Here is a 24,083-nt window from a genome sequence, read left to right on the forward strand (position 1 = left end):
AAATGGTGGAGGGGATATGAAAAATTGGGACACTAATTCGTTGTTGGTGGAACTGTGAACTGATCTAACCACTTTGGAGAGTAATCTGGAATTATGCCAAAAGAGTTATTAAACTACCTATACCCTTTGACCCAGCAATGCCACTACTTGCTCTATTTCCGAAGATGATTGGGGAATATATATAGTGAATATAGTGACTCTCTTGGTGGTGGCAAACAACTGGAAACTGCAGGGATGCCCATCAATTGGGTAATGGCTGAACAAGTTGTGGTATATGACTGTGATGGATACTACTGTGCTATAAGAGATGATGACCTCAATGATCTTAGAAAAACATGGACAGAGTTAACATGCAACAACGAAGAATGAAATGAGCAGAACCAAGAGAATACTGTATATACTAACAGCAATATTGTTTTAAGAACAACTTTGAGCAAATAAATTATTTTACCTATTATAAACACCCAAATTAACTATAAAGTTCCTATGCAGGAGGATGCTATCTGCATCCAGAGAAAGAACTGATAAATAGAAATATGTATAGAATAATTTTACATATCTATGTATATATATACATAAGTGTGTGTATACATATATACATATATATATATATATATATATATATTTCTGTCTAATAGTAGCCATCTCTAGGGTGGGGGGGAAGGGAAGAAAGAAAAAGAAACACAAAGAAATTTATATGATAGTTTTGTTGTATATTTGAAAGGAATAACAACTTGTGAATAGTAGATTTGCAGTTTTGTGTGCAATCATATTTTTTGTTGTACTATGTTATGGATATGCTTGTTTTATTTAATAAATTAAAAATAAGATAAATTTTAAAAACACCTTCTTAACAATTAGAGCCATTTCTTCCATTTGAGGTCTTCAAGGAAAGGTAGGATGGTGGTGGGTGTGGGTCAGGAAAACCATTAATCTATCTTGAGACCTCACTTCTGACCTCCAGACTCTTAGTCACCAAAGTAGCCCAGTCACTGGACACCAGTCAGAAGAGTAATTTGTGTCCTCTTGGCAAGTGACCAGAGCTCATGCCTACCTTCATGAGAGATTTCCTTCACACCAAGGTCTATACTCTGGGGATTGAAATTGTCCAACCTACAATAAAAGAGATTGAGGCAGAGCTCTGAGGCAAGGACACTTTATTAAAGGCTCCCTCTAATGAAGTGGACCTCAGATCTTCCTCACAATCTGAGATGCCCCCTTCTTCTGGGATCTTGTATTTATAGAGTTTGATATGAAAATATGCAAAAGAGGAATGGTAAAATACAGAATCCCATTGATGGACGTATGACATGTAAGCTAAAATAGGTGAAAATGATCTGTCAGCAGGGTCAAGAGTTGGGTGAAACAGGGAATATCTCTACTGACTAGGTGGTTATAAGATGGATAAGTTCCTTCTTAGGTTAGGCAAGAAGAGATGTACAAGCTATACATAAGCTCCAAGAACATACTGGGAGGAGGGGGGAGACTTTCATGACATTACTCATGCTTGATTTTTCATGGAATTCGAGCAAAATGGGATGGAGATCTCTTTGTCAGTATTCTTGTGGTTGTGCAAGTGAGCTCCATAGCTGGTAAACAAGTAATGAACATTATGTTAAAGTTTGAGGCCCTCCCATTAGAATCTATATTCCTATGTGACCTATACAATATATGGGTTAATACATTGCTTATTCTTATACCTATTTTAGGTGCTTAACTAGAGATGTATTACTAGATGAATGTATTAAAATAATTACTAACGATCATTATTACCTCTTATAAAATCATAATGAACTGACTAATACTGATTAGAATTTGAGTAGGGGTCCTCAATGAATCATTTCTCTCAATACCATGCCCTCTCATCAAGCTGGTTGGAGACTTCATCAAAATGGTCAGGGAGTCCCCTAATCAACCATCCTTACAGTTGTAAAGAGACACGTAGGGAAGAGCTTGCTAACAAGGAGAGGTGTCCCAAAGTCACATGAGTTACTTTGGGAGGGAATGGGTTCCCCATCATGGGGGTCTGCAATTTCTTCTAAATTTAATTAAGTTCTTTACATATCTGAGAAAAGAGGTCTATCAGAGATGCTTGTTGCAAATCTCCACCCCACTCCTATACCCCACTCCTATTTTTATGCTTTTCTTCTAATTTTGGTAGCATTGACTTTTTTATGCAAAAGCTTTTCAATTTAATATCAAACTTATCCATTTTATATTTTGTAATACTTTCTATTTCTTGTTTGGTCCTAAATTTTTCTCTTCTCCCCATAGATGTGACAGGTAAACTATCCCATGCTCCCCTAATCTGCTTATGGCATCACTCTTTCTGTGTAAATCAGGTACCCATTTTGACCTAATATTGGTATATAGTGTGAGATGTTGGTCTATTCCTAGTTTCTTCTAAAATGTTTCCAGTTTTCCCAGCAATTTTATCAAATAGTGAGTTTTTGTCACAAGAGTTTGGATCTTTGGCTTTATCAAAAACTAAATTACTATGGTCATTCACTACAGTATATTGTATAGTTAATCTATTCCACTGATCCAGCACTGTATTCTTTTAGCCAGTACCAGATTGTTTTGATTATTAACACTTAGATTATATTTTGAGATGTGGCATAACTAGGTCACCTTCCTTCATATTTTTTTTCACTAATTCCCTTGATATTCTTGACCTTTTGTTCTTCCAGATGAAATTTGTTACTATTTTCCCACCTTTATAAAACAAATTTATGGTAGTATTATTCATAGAGTACAAAATAAATAGATTAATTTAGGTAGAATTGTCATTTTTTCATATTGGCTTGGTCTCCTCATAAGCAATTAATATTTTTCCAATTGTTTAGACCTGATTTTATTAGGGTGAAAAGTGTTTTGTAATTGTGTTCATATAGTTCCTGGGTTTGTCTTGCAGGTAGGCTCCCAAGTATTTTAGATTGTCTACAGCTATTTTAAAAGGCATTTCTCCTTCTTTCTCTTCCTGCAGGACTTTGCTGATAATATATGGAAATGCTAACAACTTGTGTTGGTTTATTTTATGTCGTGCAACTTTGTGAAAGTTGTTAATTATTTCAACTAATTTTTAGTTGTGAAAATCACTTAATATCAATTTAGTAACTTCAATAAGGGCCAGAGCTTGAACTAATAATCAACCAGAAGAAGAGCCTGGATCTAAGCCTCTTTGTTCTCTTAGTTAACTCAGAGAATACCTCTTCCTATGTCAACAAGCCCAGATGGGGCTGACTTAAGACCATTCTTTCCTCTGTCTATGGCCATTAAGGATGAGAACTTAGCCTGAGACACTATCTTGAATAATGTGACTTTTTCTTATCTTAATATTTTATGGGCATATACTATGTTATGGCATGTTAATGGTAAATTAAACACAGAAATGCTGAGTTGTAGTTTTGATTGACCCTTGTCAACTCTCTTATCTTATTGTATTTATGACCTATTCAATTTAGAAAAATCCTTTTTTGTATCATGGTTAAATATACATGGAGATCATAAATTTGAGTAACAAAGACATGCTGAGTTGTGACTGTTCTAAAAATGTATTTAAACCTCATTCTTTTGTTCAGACAGTCAGATTTTGTCTGGCTTCATACATGTATGTATGCTGCTAGCTTTAAGGACATAAACAATATGAATTTATGTATCACCTAGCCTGTTTGCCTCTTTTAACCCAACTTTCAGGGTCAATAGTTATGGTGCCGTAGACTGCAGACAGAACTGATGGAATGGCAGAACAGAATCCCAACCTCACCGATGCTAATGATTCAGGCACCTCAGGATTCATTTTTTCCTGGAGTCTTGGTCTGGATGGGGTTGGGTAAGCTCTCCCTATTCCCAGCTTCCAAAGGGCTCCCACTAGTTTTGTTGAAGTCTGAAATTCCCTTTAAGCTAGTTCTGGGGGCACGGAACAAATCTTTGATCAAACGCTCCGTATAGATCCCCTGGAAGTACTGATCGATCTCAGGAAAATTAGCACAAGTATTGCCAGCACTAGTGTCAGTTAACTAAAAGATAGCCCCAAATTATGTTGGCCACAATAGGGCTCTTTCAGACCAGTCAAAGTTACTTTATCTTAAAACCAAATTAAGTTTAAAGGCCAGCAAAACAAAACTAGCCAAGGGTGTGAATGTTTTCACCATGGGTTTGCAGAGATGACTAAGTGAGAACAAAAGGCAGAAGCCTGTTCTCTTAAGGCTCGCAGAGCTGCTTCAGCATCACCCCCAGTACTGGCTAATTTCCTCTATCCCACTCTCCCCTCTTGTCCAACAACGCCAGCCATAGCTGTTCCTCCACTCCTTCTGCCTTCTGCCTTGCCTCATTCCTCCCTCCCTTCCCTTAAAGGCTCTGATTCTGGGGAGGATAACTGAACTTTGCTGTTACCCCCTCCCTCCTCACCTTTCCTTACCTGCTCTACTCCTGAGGAGGATAACTCTGTTCAGCCGCTGTTGCCTTCTCCCTCTCCCCTCTTCTCCCCTTCCCTTAAGGGCTCTGTTCTTGAGAAAGACAGCTACGCTCTGGATATGGAAAGCCAGAAACATCAGGGATGCCAAGGCTTCCCCCAAAGGCCGTATCGGTGCTCCAAGCAAAGGTTGTAGGATCTGACCCCCATCCACTCCTACCCTGTCATGTCTTAGATCCTTGCAAATTCCACAACCCCCTTTCCTTGGAGTAATAGTAACTAATTCATGATGATGATTTCTAGCAAGCCTCTAAGTCCCTCTCTGTTATTAAATTCTGAGCTCAGCTTATATTTGTCCTGTTAATTGTCAGTTTGTCTGCTAGTGTGTATGTGAGTGTGTGTGCTGTGAAATGAGTCTATTACTTGGTAAAATTTAAAATGCAGGCAGCCAGAGATTTCTAAGGGCTACAGCTAGGGAAACAAACACAACTTTTCCTTGTGATTCCTGGTCTGGCCAACTCAGAATTACAGTGGAAACAGAGAGAGCTAAAAGCATTTTAGCAGATTCTAGGATTAATCATTTAAAAGTTTGAAACTGATTAGTTGGAATTTTGGGAGAAAACTCCTGAGACTGTAGGTAACTCCAGGACCTCACTTGTGCTGAAAGACCTCCTTCCAATCCTGATCACTTATCATTCCCCATTCCTTTCCGAGTTAAAAGGTTATCTCAGCGTGGGGATTTTTAACAGCCATAAGGGTTCTTGTTAACTTCTTTCATCCCCAGATCAGATTAAGAGAAGAGAATGCTGGAGAATTGTGGGGAAAACTTAAATCACCCTTCAGGAAGATCCTACCTAGGCCATGTCCAAGGTTGTCTTCAAAACTCTTCCCAGGCACAGACATCCACCTTTAGTAGTTCTCAGCCTGTAGCACATGTCGTTCTACTATTGGCTTTATGACACCCATCCCTGTAATCAGAGCTTAAAACAATAGTCAATTGAAGTCCCATAAAGTCTTAAATAGCAAATAAATATGGGCTGTTATCCTTCAGATAGGACCGTCCCAAATTTGATTAAGCTAAAATCAAATCAAGTTACATAATTTTTCTGTCTTCTAAAAATATTTCCTCACACTCTCTCAACATATTTAAACCATCTGAAACTAGATCCAGAACAACTATTCAGGGACAGGTGGGGCTTGGATAACTCCCATTTGTCCCCAAGCCTTCTTATTTGCCTTTCACATTTCCAATCAAACCTTTATTTGTCTTTCCAAATCTCTCAAGCCCATTTTCAGCTTTCCTTTACATTTCAACCATAAGACAAGATAGCTCATAAGTTATTACTCTTTAGTAACATGACTACTGGAATCCCATTTCTTAAACAAAACAAGAGGTTCCTAACTTCACTCTTATAGGTTGATGGATTTATGTCCTTGATTCACAAGCTTGTTTATTCTTCCCTAATTGTACTCATTCTGGAAGAAAGAGACACTTCAGGAATTAAATCTTATACATTAGATAAGTTCAAACACTAATTTTAACTCTTGCTTAGGTCATGGAATGACTACAAATTCAGAGTAGGCATTCTAAAAATCACACAAGAGATTTTTCAAAAGATTTCTAGACGTAGACAGCTTTCCCAAGAGTCTGGACCAGACTGGCATGAAGAACACCTCCTCCCGACTTGAGTAGCTAAATACCCATGACTGCTTACCCATTCTTTGATAGCTTTAGCTTATTTTACTTAGTTGCTTTGTTTTTCCCCTTATGCTCCCTACCTTTATCCCCTTGCAGCCTGCTCCTTCTGCTTGTTTACAATTACTTTGCAGTGGCTGCCCATCTCTGGGGATGTCCAACCACAGGAAAAAAAATGAATCCACCTAGATAAGTATTTTTAGAACTTTGCCCCTGAGGAATACCTAATGGAGGGCTGTTGTTCTTTTGGTAGGACATGTGATGTTTTAATCATAGAATGAAGCATTTCCTGGGTGAACAAATGGAGCCTGGAAATACAGCAGGTGAGGTGGGGAGAGGAAGAGAGAGAGAAAGACAGATAGATGGACAGACAAAGACAGACAGAGAGTAGAAGAGAAGGATGGAGAGAGAGACAGACAGACAGAGACACACAGAGAGTAGAAGAGAGTGATGGGGACAGACAGACAGAGAATAGAAAGGAGGGATGGAGACAGACAGAGATAGACAGAGAGTAGAAGATAAGGAGGGAGAGACAGACAGAGATGCACAAACAGAAGAAATAGAAGGGAGGGATGGAGAGAGACAGAGAGACAGACAGAGAGTAGAAGGGAGGGATGGAGAGAAAGAGAGAGAGAGAGAGAGAGAGAGAGAGAGAGAGAGAGAGAGAGGAGGGAAGGAGAAAGACAGGGGAGGGACGGTGGGAGAGAGGGATGGAGAGATAGAGAGAGAGAGACGGAGACAGAGAGAGACAGACAGGAGGAAGAAAGAGGGGATGCAGGGCAGGGAGAGGGAGAGAGAGAGAAAGAGAGAGAGAGAGAGAGAGAGAGAGAGAGAGAGAGAGAGAGAGAGAGAGAGAGAAGAGGGGCAGGGGAGGAGGGAGAGAGACAGAGACACAGAGAGAGACAAAGAGGAGAAGGAAGGGATGGAAAGAGACACACGGAGAGAGACAGAGAGAGAGAGACAGAGAGAGAGAGACAGAGAGAGACAGAGAGAGACAGAGAGAGAGACAGAGAGAGAGAGAGAGAGAGAGAGAGAGGCATGAAAGAGAGAAAAGAAGGGAGAAAGCCCAGAGACAGGGCATATCTTCCCTGCTCTACTAACCCAGGGTTTGTTGAGAATCTGGATTGGGCAGGAAGGCATGTCATTCCCATCCTCTGGTAGTCTAAGGGGATTTCTGGGCTTCCCTAGTCCTTTCTCCTTCTGCTCCCCTTCACTTTGGTGAAGTCAGTTCCTCTAGAGGAGCAGAAGGCTAGACAAAGAGTGGGGAAGGCCTGGGTTTAGATCTTTCCTCTGACACAAGCTCTTTGACCCAGGGGAAGTCAATTAACCTTTCTGAGCCTCAGTTTCCTCATCTGTGAAGTGGAGTTGTCTCTGTGGAGTGGTCTCTCTCGAGCCTATCTGCTTCATTTTCCTGAAAAAATGAGGAGAATGAGCAAAATAACCACTGTCTCAAAATAGTCACTAACCTTGATTCTTTGATGTGGCTTCTCTCCTTCCTTCCCCAAGAAGCTGTTCTCCAGAGGGGTTGAGGGAGGGCTAGAACAGGCAGAGGGAAGAATGAGGGTACCCTTTCCCCACTCAGGCAGGGGTATATTTCAATTCCAAGGCCATGAAGTGAGCTCCTAGGAGATCAGTGAGGCAACTAAGGTGGGGCAGGAAGGAGTTCCAAGAGCTCAGTCTCATTTTTTCTGTGGGGTCTCTAGGAGACAGAGACAGAAACATTAAAGGCTCCCTACCACATCAGGAGATACCAAGACCATGACTGGGAGCCTGTGAGGGAATTATTCTCTAAGGGAATGCTGGGAATATGCCTTCTGACTTCTGGCCTTTGGTGAAGAAGCCAAAAATATTCCTGTTCCTCCTGGGGGTGCTCTTTGTCCTGTTCTTGGGCTCTGGCTCCCTCATCCTGTATCTTCTGTCTTTATCTGGCCTCTTAGCTTGGCAGTGGATGACTTTTAGGCATTGTGTAATACAGTAGACAGTTGTTTGAATGCTGACCTGTTGGTTATCCAGAAAACCTTCCTGAGCGGAAGAGCTCCAGTTTTTGGGTGGCAGAGTGTGAGCATCAGGTAGTGGGCACCATCAGTGCCCATCCAGCAAAGAGATCTATTGGAAGAGGGAACTATCTAGAATTGCTCTGCTTGTCTGTGAAGAGGAATTAATTACTGAAGCAAAGGGATGGCCAGGAACTTGGTCCAGACTGTGCTCCAGTTTATCCTGGTGTCAGGGGTATGATGGAGTGGTCCTTGAGACTAGCAACTCCAATCACCCAGCTCGATGACTTTATGAGAGTCTTGGCTTCTGGAAATGCCATGAATCAGGGTATCACTTGAACTAGTGGCTAGGTTTCTTCTTAGGCATTACCAATGTGATTTTTCTTCCCGGAAATGATTGTTCCCTGCCCAAATCCTTTAATGTCTCTCAGTGTTTCATGGGTTTATTTATAGGGTCCACAGCACTGTGCTGTCATAGTAAAGCTTGTTGACTTTCCTGTCATCTTTAACTGGTTATTTTCTTCTTGCAAAAAGCCCTTAGCAAAAAAGTCATTTTGGATTGAAGAGAAATCACAGAGAAAGGAAGTTCTGTATTAAATGTCATTATGGGAGTATCTTGTATTTTAAATATTCCAAGGGAGAATAATAAGGACTTCCCTGGCCTAGATGGCGATTTACATTTATACCCATTATACGTTCTTCTCCCCCCTTCCCTTAAGTGTTTTCTGTCCCCAGCAAAACATTGGGTGCATTTGGAACATACATCTGTATCTTCAGTTCCACAAAGTTCTCTACAAAGGCTCAAACACTGTCCTTTTGAGGGTTTCCCTCTAGTTCCACATACACTAGAGTTTCAACCAAAACTATTTGGCATTTTCTAGATGGCCCTTAAGCATAGTAGGAAGAGCCCCAGGAATTCCATTCAACACCATCCTTGTTATTGTTTGGGTGACTGTCTCCCTACATCACCTAGGCTAGGAGTGTAGCAGTCCCTTGGAGGGCCTAAGCTGAATGCTGATCTTTGAAGAAGCATTAACCTGGGTCATTTGGGTCCTCCTTGGGCAGCCTGGTGACTCTTTGCTTGGTGGGGATCATGCTCTTAGTGTGGCAACCCAAGCTTGTGTTTAGCCTTCCTTTAGCTCTGAACTTCTGAACTCAAATGATCCACCATACTCATCTTGCCCAGCAGCAAAGGAATGCAGATGTGCCCCATTGAGTGTGACTAGAAACGAACAGCCTTCAGGGAGTGGCCAGGCCTATCACAGCTGGTAGGTCAAGAGGTTCTAATCATCCCTAAATATAAAGGAATTTGTTTTGAATAATTATGATTCTATCACCTCTCTCTCTCTCTCTCTCTCTCACCCTCTATCTCTCTCTCTCTCTCCTTTCTTGCCTCTATCTTCCCCTCTGTCTCTCTCCCACCCCCATCCTTTCTCACCAGTGTTTTGCTTCTGATCACTGCTTCTCCCAATGTGGCCTCTCTTTCATTGGTTCCCTTCCCCTGCTCTTATTGCCCTCCCCTCCTACTTCTTTCTTGGGTAAGATAGATCTCTATACGCAATTGACTAGGTATGTTATTCACTCTCTGAAACAATTCTGATGACAGTAAAGTTCAAGCCATGCCCATCCCACCCCCATCTTTCCCTCCACTGTAATAGGTTTTTTGTACCTGTTTGTGTGTGATAATTTACCCCACTTTAACCTTTCCTTCTCTCTTTTCCCAGTGCAACCCTCCTTTTACCCCTTAATTTTTTATATTATGCCATCAAACTCAACTTATACTCATACCCTCTGTCTGTGTATGCACCTTCTAACTACCCTAATACTGATAAACATCTTGAGAGTTACTAGTATTATCTTCCCATGTACGCATGTGAACAGTTTAATGTTCTTCAAACCCTCATGTCTGCTCTTTCTTGTTTACCTTTTTATGCTTCTCTTGGGTCTTATATTAGAAAATAAAATTTTCTGTCCAGCTATGGTTTTTTCATCAGGAATACTTGAAAGTCCTCTATTTCATTGAATGTCTATTCCCCACCCCCAAACAAAGGATTAATTTCAGTTTTACTGGGTAGGTGATTCTTGGTTGTAATCCAAGTTCCTTTTCCCTCTGAAACATCACATACCTAACCCTTGACCCTTTAATGTAAAAGCTGCTAAATCTTGTGCTATCCTGACTGTGGCTCCATGATATTTGACTTGTTTCTTTCTGGCTGCTTGCAATATTTTATCCTTGACCCCTTGGGAGCTCTGGAATTTAGCTATGATTTTCCTGGGTGGTTTTGTTTTGGGATCTCTTTCAGGAGATGATCACTATATTCTTTCAATTTCTATTTTATCCTTTGATTCTATAGTATCTGGGTGGTTTTCCTTGAAACTTTTTTGAAAGATGATGTCTAGGCTTTATTTTTGATCCAAGCTTTCAGGTAGTCCAATAATTCTTAAATTATCTCTCCTGGACACATTTTCCTGCCAGTCATTTTTCCAATGAAATATTTTACATTTTCTTCTATTTTATTCATTCTTTTGATGTCCCATGGAGGTGTTAGCTTCAATTTGTCCAATTTTAATTTTTAAGGAATTGTTTTCTTTGGAGAGCTTTTGTACCTCCTTTCCCATTTGACACCAATTCTACTTTTCTTAAATGAATTATTTTCTTCAGTTAGCTTTTGAACCTCCTTTTCCATTTGGCCAATTTTACTTCTTAAGGAGTTGTTTTCTTCAGTGATCTTTTTTTCCATTTTGTCAATTGTATTTTTAAAATAATCGCTCAATTTTTCTCCTACCTCTCTAATTTGACTTTTAAAATCCTCTTGAGCTCTTCCAAAAAGACCTTTTGGGCTTCAGTCCATTTCACATTTCCTTTTGAGGTTTCAGAGTGGGTATAGTGACAATGCTGTCCCCTTCTGAATTTGTATTTTGATCTTTCCGGTCCCCATAGTAAGGATCTATGTTTCTTTTCCTTCCTAAGTTTCTTTTTGCTCATTGTATTTGCCTTTTTCCTGGCTTTTAAAGTGGATCTCTGCTTCTGGGGCACAGGGCGCTCCACACTTTCTTGTGCTGGGAGCTAAGGGCCTGGTTACTTGCTTTGTGTGCTGGGGCTTCTGGTTCTGGCAGCTGAAAGCTGTATAATGCTGTAGCTTACCTGGTGCTGAGCTGGAGCTGGTTGCTGTGTGCTGAAACCAGGTGAAGTCTTTCTGCATTTTTCTGGGATTACACTGAAGCTTGCAGCATGAGGTATGGGGAAGGAGTTGTCTGGCTGCTGGAGGTCTCCTAATTCCTGAGGGCTGTGCTAGAGCATGGGTAGGCTCAGCCCCTGGTGGATGCCCATCTGTGCTGTAAGTGGTGGCTCTCTGTGCTGGTGTCTGCCAATTCCCCTGGCTGTGCATTGGTACATGGGGGTTCCTGGTGCTGGTGTTTGCCAGCTCCACTTCCCTGCTGATAAGTTGAGGTGGGGCTTGCTGCTGGCTTGCCTGGACACCTCCCATCCTGTACTAGTTGCCTCCAGTCACAGCAAGAGGTACCTTTCCTGTTAATCCCCCTAGCCTCCTGAGCTAAAAACAACCCTGCTGTACCCCATCTTTCTGCTGGCTCCACTGTTTCAGAATTTTTGCTGGAGCGGTATTTTCTGGGTTTTTCAAGGTTAATAAAGGACAGTGAGAGCAACTTACTGCTTACTCCTCCATCTTTGCTCCCAGAGTCTCCCAATTCTATTTTTTTAAGGAGATGTTTTCTTTACTGAATTTTTGTACATCCTTTTTTTCCCATTTATTTGTGCTTCCTTTTCCAATCTGTTGATTCTTTTTTCATGATTCTCTTTCTTTTCTCTCATTTCTTTTCCCACTTTTTCTTCTTTCTCTTGTATTTGATTTTTAAAATCCTTTTTGACCTTTTCCAGGAGTTCTTTTTAGGCCTGAGACCAATTTATATTTTTCCTTGAGGTTTCACATACAGGCATTTTGACATGGTTGTTCTCTTCTGAGTTTGTATTTTGATCTTCCCTGTCACCATAGTAACATCCTATAGTCAGGTTGTTTTTGTATTTTAGTTTTTTGCTGACTTTTCCAGTCTATCTTGAGATTTTTAAAGTTGGGATCTGTTTCTAAGGGGCAGGAGGCAGTGTCCCAAGCTTCCTGTGTTGGGGAATTGGGGCTTGATTGCTGGCCTGGTAGGCTAGAGCCATGGGGCCCCACCTCTGACCTGTACAGGGACCTGGAACTTCCTGCAGGCTTTCTGGGGCTTGGTTTACTCTTGGCTTGCACAGTCTGGGCTCTCCTTTCACCTGAGTGAGACAACCTTTTCTGTTTACCTTCTAAGTTGTCTTGGCCTGATAGACTCACCTGTCTTTTTGTTAGTTTTGTTATTCCAGAATTCACTTTGAGGAATTATAGCTGTCTGGAGGTAAATTTTGGAGAGTTCAGGCAAATTCTTGCTTTATTCCACTCTTTGGGCTCTACTCCCTTGAAATTTTTCAAGGATGTGGGAGACACAGGCATGTTTGTAGGCAACGGTAATGGGGCTATCCGTCCTGGAGAGATTAGCAAGAGAGTAGGAATTATGTATGGGGCAATCTGCTGGAGATGATGGGATGGAAAGGGATGATTTGTGCACATAGAAGGATTTGCCTCTGAGAAGGAGAAGGGAAATGTCATTTATTCTTTAATATGAGAATGAAGGAGGAGATAGTATTCAAAGACATCTAAATGATATGAGTTGAAGAAGGAAGAACAGGGAAAAGCTCTAAGTGAATGGCCTCCATTTTTTACAGTGAGTTATGAGGCAAGATTCTCAGTTGAGACAGATGCAGGATGAGGAGGTTTGAGGAGGGATTCAAAGGTTTGGAAGGGCTGCTGTGGTAAGCACAATAGTAAATCAATTAGGGAGGTGTCCAAATGACTTGCAGCTTTGCTAGACCAACCATGCTTACTCCAATGTTTTGACTCAGCCTGCTTGGAAGTAGCTTAATGGTTTATAGATTGGTTGGGGCCACGTTCTTGTCCTACTCCAACATGTACAAGAGTGCAATATCACTCCAGTTCAGAGGACGTTTCCCATTCAGTCTAAAAATCTCACTTAGGTCAGTTATCACACAAAAATGGGGTAAAGTAGTTTCAGCAGTGGAATCCTATCCCTATTTGTCTCTGCTTTTTCATTTCCCTGTCCTTCTTCAAGATTCAGATCAAATCTTTCCTTCCTCTACCCCATCTGCAAGTTCCTTCTCTTCTGACATGACCTCCCATCCATTCTGAATATATCTACTTATTAAGCTGTTGCCTCTTCCAGTAAAATGCAAGCTCCATGGGCACAGACTCTTTTTACCTTTCTTTGCATCTCCAGCACTTAGCACAGTGCCTGGTACAGAGTGGAAGGATTTACTTAATATATGATTTTTATTGATTAACTGGTTGATGGCTTCAGATGAAGAAGATGATGCCCATCATGTCTAACTCTAACTAGGACTGGTATAGGCAGCAACAGAAATGACACCAGGGTGTGAGATGTGGCTGAGGTCTCCAAACTGGGAGCCTGTTTCCTTAGTTTGTATTCCAGGCCAGGAAAACCTAGGTGCTTTGGAAGCTGAAATCATTGTCTATATACTCGGATTAAGAATGTGTCAGAGACCAGGATGATTAAACAGGTAGAAGAAAGAATAGTGATGAGAACAATACTGAGCATAGATTGGAGCAACTCACCTAAATGAGTTGGCAAAGTTTAAAAGGATCGTTTGTGACCGTCTAGAAAGGAGAACAGTGACCGATACAAGCTGGGTTCCATCAGCTTTACATCATAGAAGACTGATCTTATTTTTTCAAAAGGGTGATTAGACTATAAGAACAGGGAATTCTGTAGACATATACCTAGATCTCAGGGAAGTGTTTGACTTTTACTGTCTTTACGGATGAGGTATAGAGATGTGGTCTAGACACTAGATGATAACAGTTAGGTGGATTTGCAGCTGCTTGGCTGAGCAGACCCCAAAAGAAGTGGTTAGCAGGCTGAAAGCAGTTTGGATGAAGGTCTATGATGAGGCACCCCAGTAATCTCTCATTGGCCCTAGGCTCTATAACCTTGGTTCAGTTGCTTTGGATGAAGGGGCAGGTGCTCTGCTTATCAAATTTGTAGATGAGAGAAAAATGAAATGAATAGCCAATGTGTTGCATAACAGAATCAGGACCTAAGAAATCTTGACAGGTGGCTCCAAGTGCTTCACAGGTTTCAAAGATTTCACTTAATGTCAGTGTCTTCCCTCTGAGGTTGTCTATATCCTTGTCAGGTGTGTTGTAAGGAAAGTCTTGATCAGGCACAAGTTGAACTAGATGGCTCTGGACGTCCATTCTAGTTCCAAAATGCAGTGGCTGAGCCACCTTCAGTGGTCTTAACTTACATCTTGCCACTGGACTTTGGTGACTCTGGAGGATAGAATGAGGTTGATGACTTTGTACAGCTCTGCCTAACATAAATCCCATTCACTTGCAAGTCAAGATATGACCCAGCTGATGTCATTGGTCCCATTTAAGAATGAAGGACGAACAACAACAATATGCAGTGACTGTGATATGCTAAGCCAATTTTCTTTTTTATATATTAAACCTGAATGTGTGTTTAACTTGGACTTTACCCTTAATCACAGGTCAGACCTTTGCTTTGGGCTTGCCCTACTTTCATTCTTCTTAATTCTCTTTTTTTCTTGTTTATCTAAAATGAGCCCAGCCTCTTCCCCCATGCTCATTGCCTTGAGAATTGGTGGGGTGGTGAGTGTCTGCAAGTTAGTGAGTGGGCAGGTGTTAGTAAGGTGAATTTTAGTGTCAGTAAGGCAGATTTTTAGTGGCTGTAAAGTGGATTTTTGTCATTATTTCTTAGAGTTCAGTTTCCCAGGATCTGTGGCCACAACAATCTCTGTTTCCCAGGTATTAGATATGAGTTCCCAGGCTCATGGCTCAAAACATCTCCATCACAATTGTGCAGCATGGTATTATGATAAATAATATGAATATGTGTGCTGAAATTGTAAACATCCATTGTGACTGTGCAGTGAGATACAGGGATGAGGTGATGTAAACTTGTGAGGCTATTGATGGCAATATGCCTTCTTTGTCTGATGCCCTATAAGACAGGTGGGCATTAGTTAGCGAGCTGGGGGACCTTTATGGTTGAATGCACAAGCTGGAATGCTGCGTGCCTTGAGCAGCCTCCGTGAAGTCTTGGGAAAGGGGAATTTGAGTGTGCCTCAATCAGCCCCCATTGAGGCTAGAGGGGATTTAAGGGAATGCCCAAGTTGTGCCTGTCTTGATTGACCTCATCGAGGCATAGGGGTAGTTGCCCCCCCCCCTTCTCAATGGCCCCTGTGAGAAGGCTGATTTGGTAATCATGTGGAAGTTTGTGATGCTTCCGTTATGAGCAGTACTGTGGTAGAGAAGACTAGACTAGAAGAAAGGTTATTATTAACCCCTCTGAAGCTGACTTCCTGTCTGACCAGTTCAAGAATGAACATCTTAGAGGCTGGAGTTTCAAACCTCCAGTGGCCCCTGGGTGTTATCTGTCTAACGGCAGGCAGTATACAGAGTTCCCACAATCTCCCCATGGGCTTTGACCTTGGAAGGAACTTCGTTGTGACAAGAAGTCAGTGAAGCACAGAGAAGCCAATCAGAGAGATGGAGGAGACAGCAACTTAATGTTCGTCTGCCTCAGTTTCCTCAACAGTACAATAAGAACTATCCTCTCACCTACCTCTCAGGGCTGTTGGGAGGATCAAATGAAACATGTACAGAGTGCCTAGCACAGTGTTCTGTGTCAATCTGGTTGTCACGTTTGACTGTTACTTGCAGAGGATTTTTCAAACAGCCTCTGAGGCTTTTAAGAGGAGGATGAGAAGGAACGCAGCCCATTCAATCCATCAAACATTTGTCAATCACCCACTATACAGAAGGCGTTGTCCTTCCTCATGTACAAGGCACCGCACCGCTGTCTCTGTCCGCAGTGCCACCACATGCCTTATCTTTGGGACGCACTGAAGAAACAGTTGTTAGAATGAACAAGTAAACGAATGCTGGGTGCTGAGGATGATAACATAAAACTGTCCTCAGAGAGATTGTATTCAACTGAGGGGAAACAAACAAAGGGTGAAGGAATCTCTTGCCCTCAAGGGGCCCCTGCTCTACGGGGGAGAAGCCCTGCAAACAAACGATGTAAAGAGTATAAAATTGAGACAATCTGCTCTTAATATTTGAGGCAATCAGGTATATACTATCTCCTCGAATTATATCTGCTAAGCAGCGGGGAGGAGCCGGAGACCTCTAGAGAGAGTGAAGCCTTGGATCGCTCGGTCAGCAAGTTACTGTGCCCTTTAAATGGGGTGTATGGCATGATGCCTTGTAGGACATGTGGTTTTTCAGTCATAGAGTAGAGCCTTTCATAGCAGAGGGCTGAGTGAGGTGCAGATTACTCAGAGTGTAGGAGCAAGAGCCCTGGCAGCAAATTATTGGAGCCTGGAAATGCAACAGGTGAGGAGGGGGAGATAGTGAGGAGGGGGAGACATTAATGGGGAGGGAGAGAGAGTTAAGGGAAGAGAGAGTGAGGGGGGAGGGGGAAGGGGGAACAGACAGTGAGAGACGGAGAGAGTGAGAGACAGAAAAAGAAAGTGGGGTGGGACACACACACACACACACACAGGGGTGGGGGAGAAAGAGATAGAGAGAGGGAGAAAGAGACAGAGACAGAGAGGGACAGAGAGACAGAGACAGACAGAGGGACAGAGAGAGAGACAGAGAGAGATAGAGATAGATACAGAGAGAGAGACAGAGGAGAGAGTGAGAGACAGAGACAAGGAGAGGTGGGAGAGAGGGGTGGGAAGGGGGAAGAAGGGGGGAGATAGAGAGTGAGAGAGAGAGGGAGAGATGGGGTGGAGAGAGAAAGTGGGGTGGAGAGAGACAGACAGACAGAGAGAAGGAGAGGAGGGAGAGAGGGAGGGAGGGGAGAGGGAAGATGGGGGGAGACAGACAGAGACAGAGGGAGAGAAAGAGAGATAGAGAGAAGGAGGGGGGAGAGAGACACAGAGAGACACAGAGAAAGACAGAGACACAGAGGGAGGGAGAGAAGGGGAGAGAGGGAGAGAGAGAAAGAGAGAGGAGAGAAAAAGAGAGAGAGAGAGAATCAAAAAAGGAGAGGGAAGGGAAGAGGGACGGAGGGAGGGAGGGAGACAGAGATCGAGTAACAGAGAAAGACACAGAGTGACAGAGAGAGATACAGACACAGACAAAGAGACAGATACACATATGGAGACAGAGAGACAAAGAGACAGAAACTGACAGAGGGAATGAGAGAGAGAGAGAGAGAGAGAGAGAGAGAGAGAGAGAGAGAGAGAGAGAGAGAGAATAGAGAGACAGAGACATGAAGACAGAGAAATAGACAGGAGGAAGAAAGAGGGGATGCAGGGGAGGGAGAGGGAGAGAGAGACATAGAAAGAGAAGGGCCAGGGCAGGGAGAGAGTAAGGGAGGAGGGAGAGAGACAGAGACACAGAAAGAGACAAAGAGGAGAAGAGAGGGATGGAAAGAGACACACACAAAAAGAGAGAGAGAGGGAGGCATGAAGGAGAGAGAAAAGAAGGAGAAAGCCCAGAGACAGGGCATATCTTCCCTGCTCTACTAACCCAGGGCTTGTTGAGAATCTGGATTGGGCAGGAAGGCATGTCATTCCCATCCTCTGGTAGTCTAAGGGGATTTCTGGGCTTCCCTAATCCTTTCTTCTTCTGTCCCCATTTGCTTTGGTGAAGTCAGTTCCTCTAGAGGAGCAGAAGGCTAGACAAAGAGGGGGAAAGACCTGGGTTCAAATCTATCCTCTGACACAAACTCTGTGACTCTGGGGAAGTCAATTAACTTCTCTGAGCCTTAGTTTCCTCATCCGTGAAGTGGAGTTGTCTCTGCGGTGTGGATGTTCTCTCTCGAGCCTCTCTGCTTCATTTTCCTGTCCTGAAAAAATGACGAGAACGAGCAAAATAACCACTGTCTCAAAATAGTCACTAACCCTGATTCTTTGTTGTGACTTCTCTCCTTCTTTCCCCAAGCAGCTGCTCTGTAGATGGGATTAGCGAGGGCTGGAGTAGGCAGAGGGAAGAATGAGGGTACCCTTCCCCCACTCAGGCAGGGGTATATTTCAATTCCAAGGCAATGAAGTGAGCTCCTAGGAGATCAGTGGTGCAGTTAAGGGGGGCAGGAGGGAGTTCTAAGGGCTCAGTCTGATTTCTTCTAGGAGACGGAGACAGAAACATCGATGGCTCCCTACCATGTCAGGAGATACCAAGACCATGACTGGGAGCCTGTGCGGGAATTATTCTCTAAGGGAATGCTGGGGAATATACCTTCTGAATTTTGGACCTCGCTGAAGAAGCCAAGAACATTCCTGGTGCTCCTGGGGGTGCCCTTTGCCCTCTTCTTGGGCTCTGGCTCCCTCATCCTGTGTCTTCTGTCTTTATTTGGCCTTTTGGCTTGCCAGTGGCTGACTTTAAGGCGTTTTGTGAAACAGTATGTAGAAAATTCCTTGAACACTGACCTGTTGGATATCCAGAAATCCTATGTGGGCTTTTGGGTGGCAGAGTGTAAGCATCAGGTAGTGGGTATCGTGGGTGCCCACCCACCACTGAGGCCAGTAGGAGGAGGGAACTATCTAGAATTGCTCCACTTGTCTGTGAAGAGGAATTATCGAGGCAAAGGGTTAGCCAGGACCTTGGTCCAGACTTTGCTCCACTTTGCCCAGGATCAGGGATGTGATGGAGTGGTCCTTGAGACTAGCAACTCCAATCACCCAGCTCGACGACTTTATGAGAGTCTTGGCTTCCAGAAAGCCCATGAATCAGGGTATCACTTGAACTGGTGGCTAGGTTACTTCTCCACTTGGCATTACAAATGTGATTTTTCCTCCCAAAAATGACTGTCCCCTGCCCCAACCCTTTCATGTCTCTCAGTGTTCCATGGGTTTGTTTATAGGGTCCACAACACTGTGATGTCATATTAAAGCCTGTTGACTTTCCTGCCATCTTTAACTGGTTATTTCCTTCTTGCAAAAAGCCCATAACAGAAAAAATCGTTTTGGATTGAGGAGAAATCACAGAGAAAGGATGTTCTCTATTAAAAAGTTACTATGGGAGTATCCTGTGTTTTAAATACCCCAAGGGAGCATAATAAGGACTTCCCTGGCCTAGATGGTGATTACATTTAGACCCATTACACTTTCTTCTCCCCCAACTCCCTTAAGTATTTTGTCTTCGGCAAAACATTGGGTGTATTTGGCAGATACGTCTGTATCCCCAGTTCCATAAGGTTCTCTGGAAAGGTTCAAACACTGTCCTTTTGAGGGTCTCCCTGTAGTGCCATGAACACTAGAGTTTCAACCAAATCTATTTGGCATTTTCTAGATGGTCTCTTACGTATAGTAGGAAGAACCCCAGGAATTGCATTCAGCAACATCCTTGTTATTGTTTGGGTGTCTCCCTACCTCACCTAGGGTAGAAGTGTAGCAGTCCTTGGAGGGCCCAATCCCAATGCTGATGTTTGAAGAAGCTTTAACCTGGGTCATTTGGGTCCTCCTTAGGCAGCCTGGTGACCCTTTGCTTGGTGGCAATCATGCTCCTAGTGTGGCAACTCAAGCTTATGTTTATCCTTCCTTCAGTTTTGAACTCCTGAACTCAAGTAATCCACCATACTCACCTTGCCCAGCAGCAAAGGAATACAGATGCCCCCCACTGGGTATGGCTAGAAATGATGGTTGTTGTCCTTTGTTCTTGAAGAGTACCAAAATGGCATTACTATGTTAGAGTCAAGATACAGTGTGTCTGACTGTGGCTGATTAGCCCGACACAAGGTCAGAATGCCCTTCCACAGGTTAGGCACAAACAGTCCACATGAACATTTGGGATGGATTCTCTAAATTTGTGCATCTCATGTTTCTGTTGAGCTACTTCAATTCTGCTTTGCTCAGAAAGCACAGCACCTTCCCTGATGAGGTCACACCATGTTGGGTTCTCCTGTGCCACCTCTCCCATGGCACACAATCAATTCTAAAGGTCTTAAGAGAGACCTTGAGAATGTCCCTGTATTGCTTCCTCTGACCACCATGTGAGCACTTGCCCTGTGTGAGTTCTCCATAAAATAGACATTTTGGCAAGCGTACATTTGGCATTAGAACAATGTGGCCAGGCCATTGGAGTTGCACTCTCTGAAGCAGAGTTTGAATGCTTGGCAGGTTAGTTCAAGAAAGGATCTCAGTGTGTGGTACCTTATCCAGCCAGATGATTATCAGACAATTCAAATGGAAGGGATGCAGTTTCCTGGCATGGCGCTGGTTTACAATCCAGGTTTCACAGGCATACAACAATGAGGACAGCACAACGGCTCTGTAGACCTTCAGTTTGGCAGTCAGTTTAGTACCTCTTCTCTCCCACAATTTCAATCAGAGCCTCCCAAACACTGAGCTATCTCTAGCAACGTGTATGTGTTAACCTCATTATCAATGTGTACATCTCTGGAAAGTACACTACCAAGGTAAGCGAACTTTTCCACAGTCTTCAACATTTTGCTGCCTGACAACTCCAGGAGAAATGCCAGGAGTAGAATGGAGGTCTGTACCCAATGTGTGCTGCTCTGACCAAGGCCTTTGATGCCGTCAGTCATGAGGCCTTATGGAAAATCATGTCGAATTTTGGTTACCTAGAGAAGTTCATCAGTATTGTACATCACTTTCATGACGACATGCTTGTCAGGGCTCTGGATAATGGATGGTGCTCTCCCTCTTTCCCCATCACCAATGGAGCGACATAAATCTGTGTGCTTGCTCCCATGCTTTTTAGCGTGATGGTTTCACGTAGAAATGAACAGTTTTCAGGGAGAGCCCAGGCCTATCACAGCTGGTAGATCTAGAGATTCTAATCACCCCTAAATACAAAGGATTTGGTTTGAGTGATTGTGATTCTATCATCTACCTCTCAGTGTGTGTGTGTGTCTGTGTCTGTGTGTGTGTCTGTGTGTGTGTCTGTGTGTGACTCTCTCTGTCTCTGTTGGTTTATTCATTTATTCATTCATTTGCCCCTCCTCCATCCCCATACAAATTCATGCAAATTCAAAAAACAAGGGACATTTTGCAAGGCTTATCCTAAGTTACTGTGCCCAGTACTTAGAAGAGACCTGTGCAATGGAAGCAACCATAAAGAAAACAAAATTAGAAAAATTGAAATTAAACAACTTACTAAAGTGAAGAATGTAGCACTCTCTCTCCCTCTGTCTCTCTCTGCCTGTCTCCCCCACCTTCCCCCTCCACCCTCTTTCTGTCTCTGTCTGTCTCTCTCTCCCACCCTACTTTCTCTCTCTCAGTCTCTCTCTTCCTCTTTCTGTCTCCCCCCTTTCTTCCCCCCTTTTCCCTCTCTCTCCCCACCTTGTTCTCTCTCTCTCCCTCCCCTTTCCTCTCCCCTCTTTCCCTCCTCTCTCTGTCTTTATCTCTATGTCTGTCTTTGTCTGTCTGTCTCTTTCTCCCCTCTGTCTCTATCTCTGTCTCTCTCTCTTGCTGTCTCTGTCTCTCCCTCTCTCTCTGTCTGTCTCCCCCGTCTCTTCCCCCTCACGCTCTCTCCCCTTTACTCTCTCTCCTTGTCCCTTACTTTCTCCCCCTCATCACTGCCTCTCCCTCCTCACATGCTGTGTTTCCAGGCTCCAATCATTTGCTGCCAATGCTCTTGCTTCTACATCTCTGAGTGAGCTGCACAGCATTCAGCCCTCTGCTATGAAAGACTCTATTCTCTGACTGAAAAGCCACATGTCCTACAACAGATAATGCCACACACCCCATTTTAAGGGTACAGTAACTTGCTGATTGAGAAATCCAAGGCTTCACCTTTCACTCTTTCTAAAGGTCTCTGGTCCTCCCCACTGCTTAGCAGATATAATTCGAGGAGATAGTATGATACCTGATTGCCTCAAATACTAACAGCAGATTGTCTCAATTTTATCCTATTTACATGTTATTTGTTTGCTTGGCTTCTCCCCCAGTACATCGTGAGTCTCTTGGGGGCAAGAGATTTTTTTTTACTCTTTGTATACCCATTCTCCATTTTGCACCTGCACAGGCCTACACAATTTTAGAGGATCTGTTTGTTAGAAACATACTTACATTGTCCAGGAATGAACGGTACTCACTGGAAGGCCAAGAAGGTTTTAATAATAATAATTTATTTATTCCTCTTGAATAGATGGGTCCATCCCCTGAACAGAGTACAGGACAGTACAAGGGACTCAGACAAATGCCAGTCCTTTTATTGGCTCCTAATTGGAATCCCCTGCCAGATGCAACACCCCTGAACTGCCCACATCATGCCTCCTTCAAACAGCTCCTTAAGCATGTGTACAGGCCTTTAACCTTTAACCTGATCAGAAGCCTGGTCTCTGCTGTAAAGTTGGGGTAGAGAGGGAGATACTTTCAACTCTGTGGAAACAAAACTGCTCCCACAATTCCTCACAATTTCCCGCTCTTCTTTTGTTCAAATTTTCATTTCATTTTTTCTCATCTTTAATACTCTCTTATTCTCTTTCTCATTTGAATTTTTCCCCTTAACCATCGCCCCCTTTTGTTTAAATTTAAATTTATTTATTTAACATATTTAGTTTTCAGCATTGATTTTCACAAGAGTTTGAATTACAAATTTTCTCCCCATTTCTACCCTCCCCCCCACTCCAAGATGGAATACATTCTGGTTGCCCCATTCCCCATTCAGCCCTCCCTTCTGTCACCCCACTCCCCTCCCATACCCTTTTCCCTTCCTTTCTTGTAGGGCAAGATCAATTTCTACGCCCCATTGCCTGTGTATCTTATTTTCTAGTTGCCTGCAAAAACTTTTTTTTGTTTTTGAACATCTGTTTTTAAAACTTTGAGTTCCAAATTCTCTTCCCTCTTCCCTTCCCACCTACCCTCCCTAAGAAGTCAAGCAATTCAACATAGGCCACATGTGTATCATTATGTATAACCCTTCTACAATACTCATGTTGTGAAAGACTAACTATATTTTGCTCCTTCCCAACCCATCCCCCTTTATTGAATTTTCTCCCTTGACCCTGTCCCCTTTTGAAAGTGTTTGTTTTGGATTACCTCCACCCCCATCTGCCTTCCCCTCCATCATCCCTCCTTTTTAAAATCTTCTTCCCTCTTCTTTCCTGTGGGGTAAGATAACCAATTGGGTATGTATGGTATTCCCTCCTCAGGCCAAATCTGATGAGAGCAAGATTCACTCATTCCCCCCTCACCTGCCCTCTCCCCTCCTCCCATAGAACTGCTTCCTCTTGCCACCTTTATGCGAGATAATCCACCCCATTCTATCTCTCCCTCTCTCCCTCTCTCAGTATGTTCCTCTCTCATCCCTTAATTTGATTTTATTTCTTTTAGATATCTTCCCTTCATCTTCAACTCACCCTGTATCCGCTCTCTCTCTCTCTCTCTCTCTGTCTCTCTCTCTCTCTCTCTCTATGTATATATATATATATATATATATATATATATATACACACACACACATAGATATATACATACATACACATTCACTTATATATATATATATATACATAAACATATATATATATGCATATTCCCTTCAGCTACCCTAATACTGATGTCTCATGAATCATACACATCATCTTTGCATGTAGGAATGTAAACAAAACAGTTCAACTTTAGTAAGTCCCTTGCAATTTCTTTTTCTTGTTCTTTTTCTTGATTGCCTTTTCATGCTTCTCTTGATTCTTGTGTTTGAAAGTCAAATTTTCTATTCAGTTCTGGTCTTTTCACTGAGAAAGCTTGAAAGTCCTCTATTTTATTGAAAATCCATATTTTGCCTTGGAGCATGATACTCAGTTTTGCTGGGTAGGTAACCATCACCCCTTTAAGTAAATATGGGAAGGGGTAAAGGCTGATCAAAACATTGACAAATCAAAGGGTGCAGTCCTCTTTATA

The 24,083-nt window shown here is 42.8% G+C and overlaps 1 protein-coding gene and 1 pseudogene across 1 annotated transcript; both read left to right on the top strand.

Moving 5' to 3' along the window:
- Positions 1 to 234: 234 nt before the first annotated feature.
- Positions 235 to 9,852, top strand: LOC118842824 (annotated as a pseudogene).
- Positions 9,853 to 16,476: 6,624 nt separating this feature from the next.
- Positions 16,477 to 19,133, top strand: LOC118844651 (probable N-acetyltransferase CML1). Its single transcript, XM_036752591.1, has 2 exons — positions 16,477 to 16,605; positions 18,351 to 19,133. Exons 1-2 carry the CDS (start codon positions 16,597 to 16,599, stop codon positions 19,026 to 19,028), a joined length of 687 nt encoding a protein of 228 aa, XP_036608486.1. The 5' UTR covers positions 16,477 to 16,596; the 3' UTR covers positions 19,029 to 19,133.
- The last annotated feature ends 4,950 nt before the right edge of the window (positions 19,134 to 24,083 follow it).

Source organism: Trichosurus vulpecula, chromosome 3 (assembly GCF_011100635.1).
Source record: "Trichosurus vulpecula isolate mTriVul1 chromosome 3, mTriVul1.pri, whole genome shotgun sequence".
In the NCBI taxonomy this organism is placed as follows: Eukaryota; Metazoa; Chordata; class Mammalia; order Diprotodontia; family Phalangeridae; genus Trichosurus; species Trichosurus vulpecula.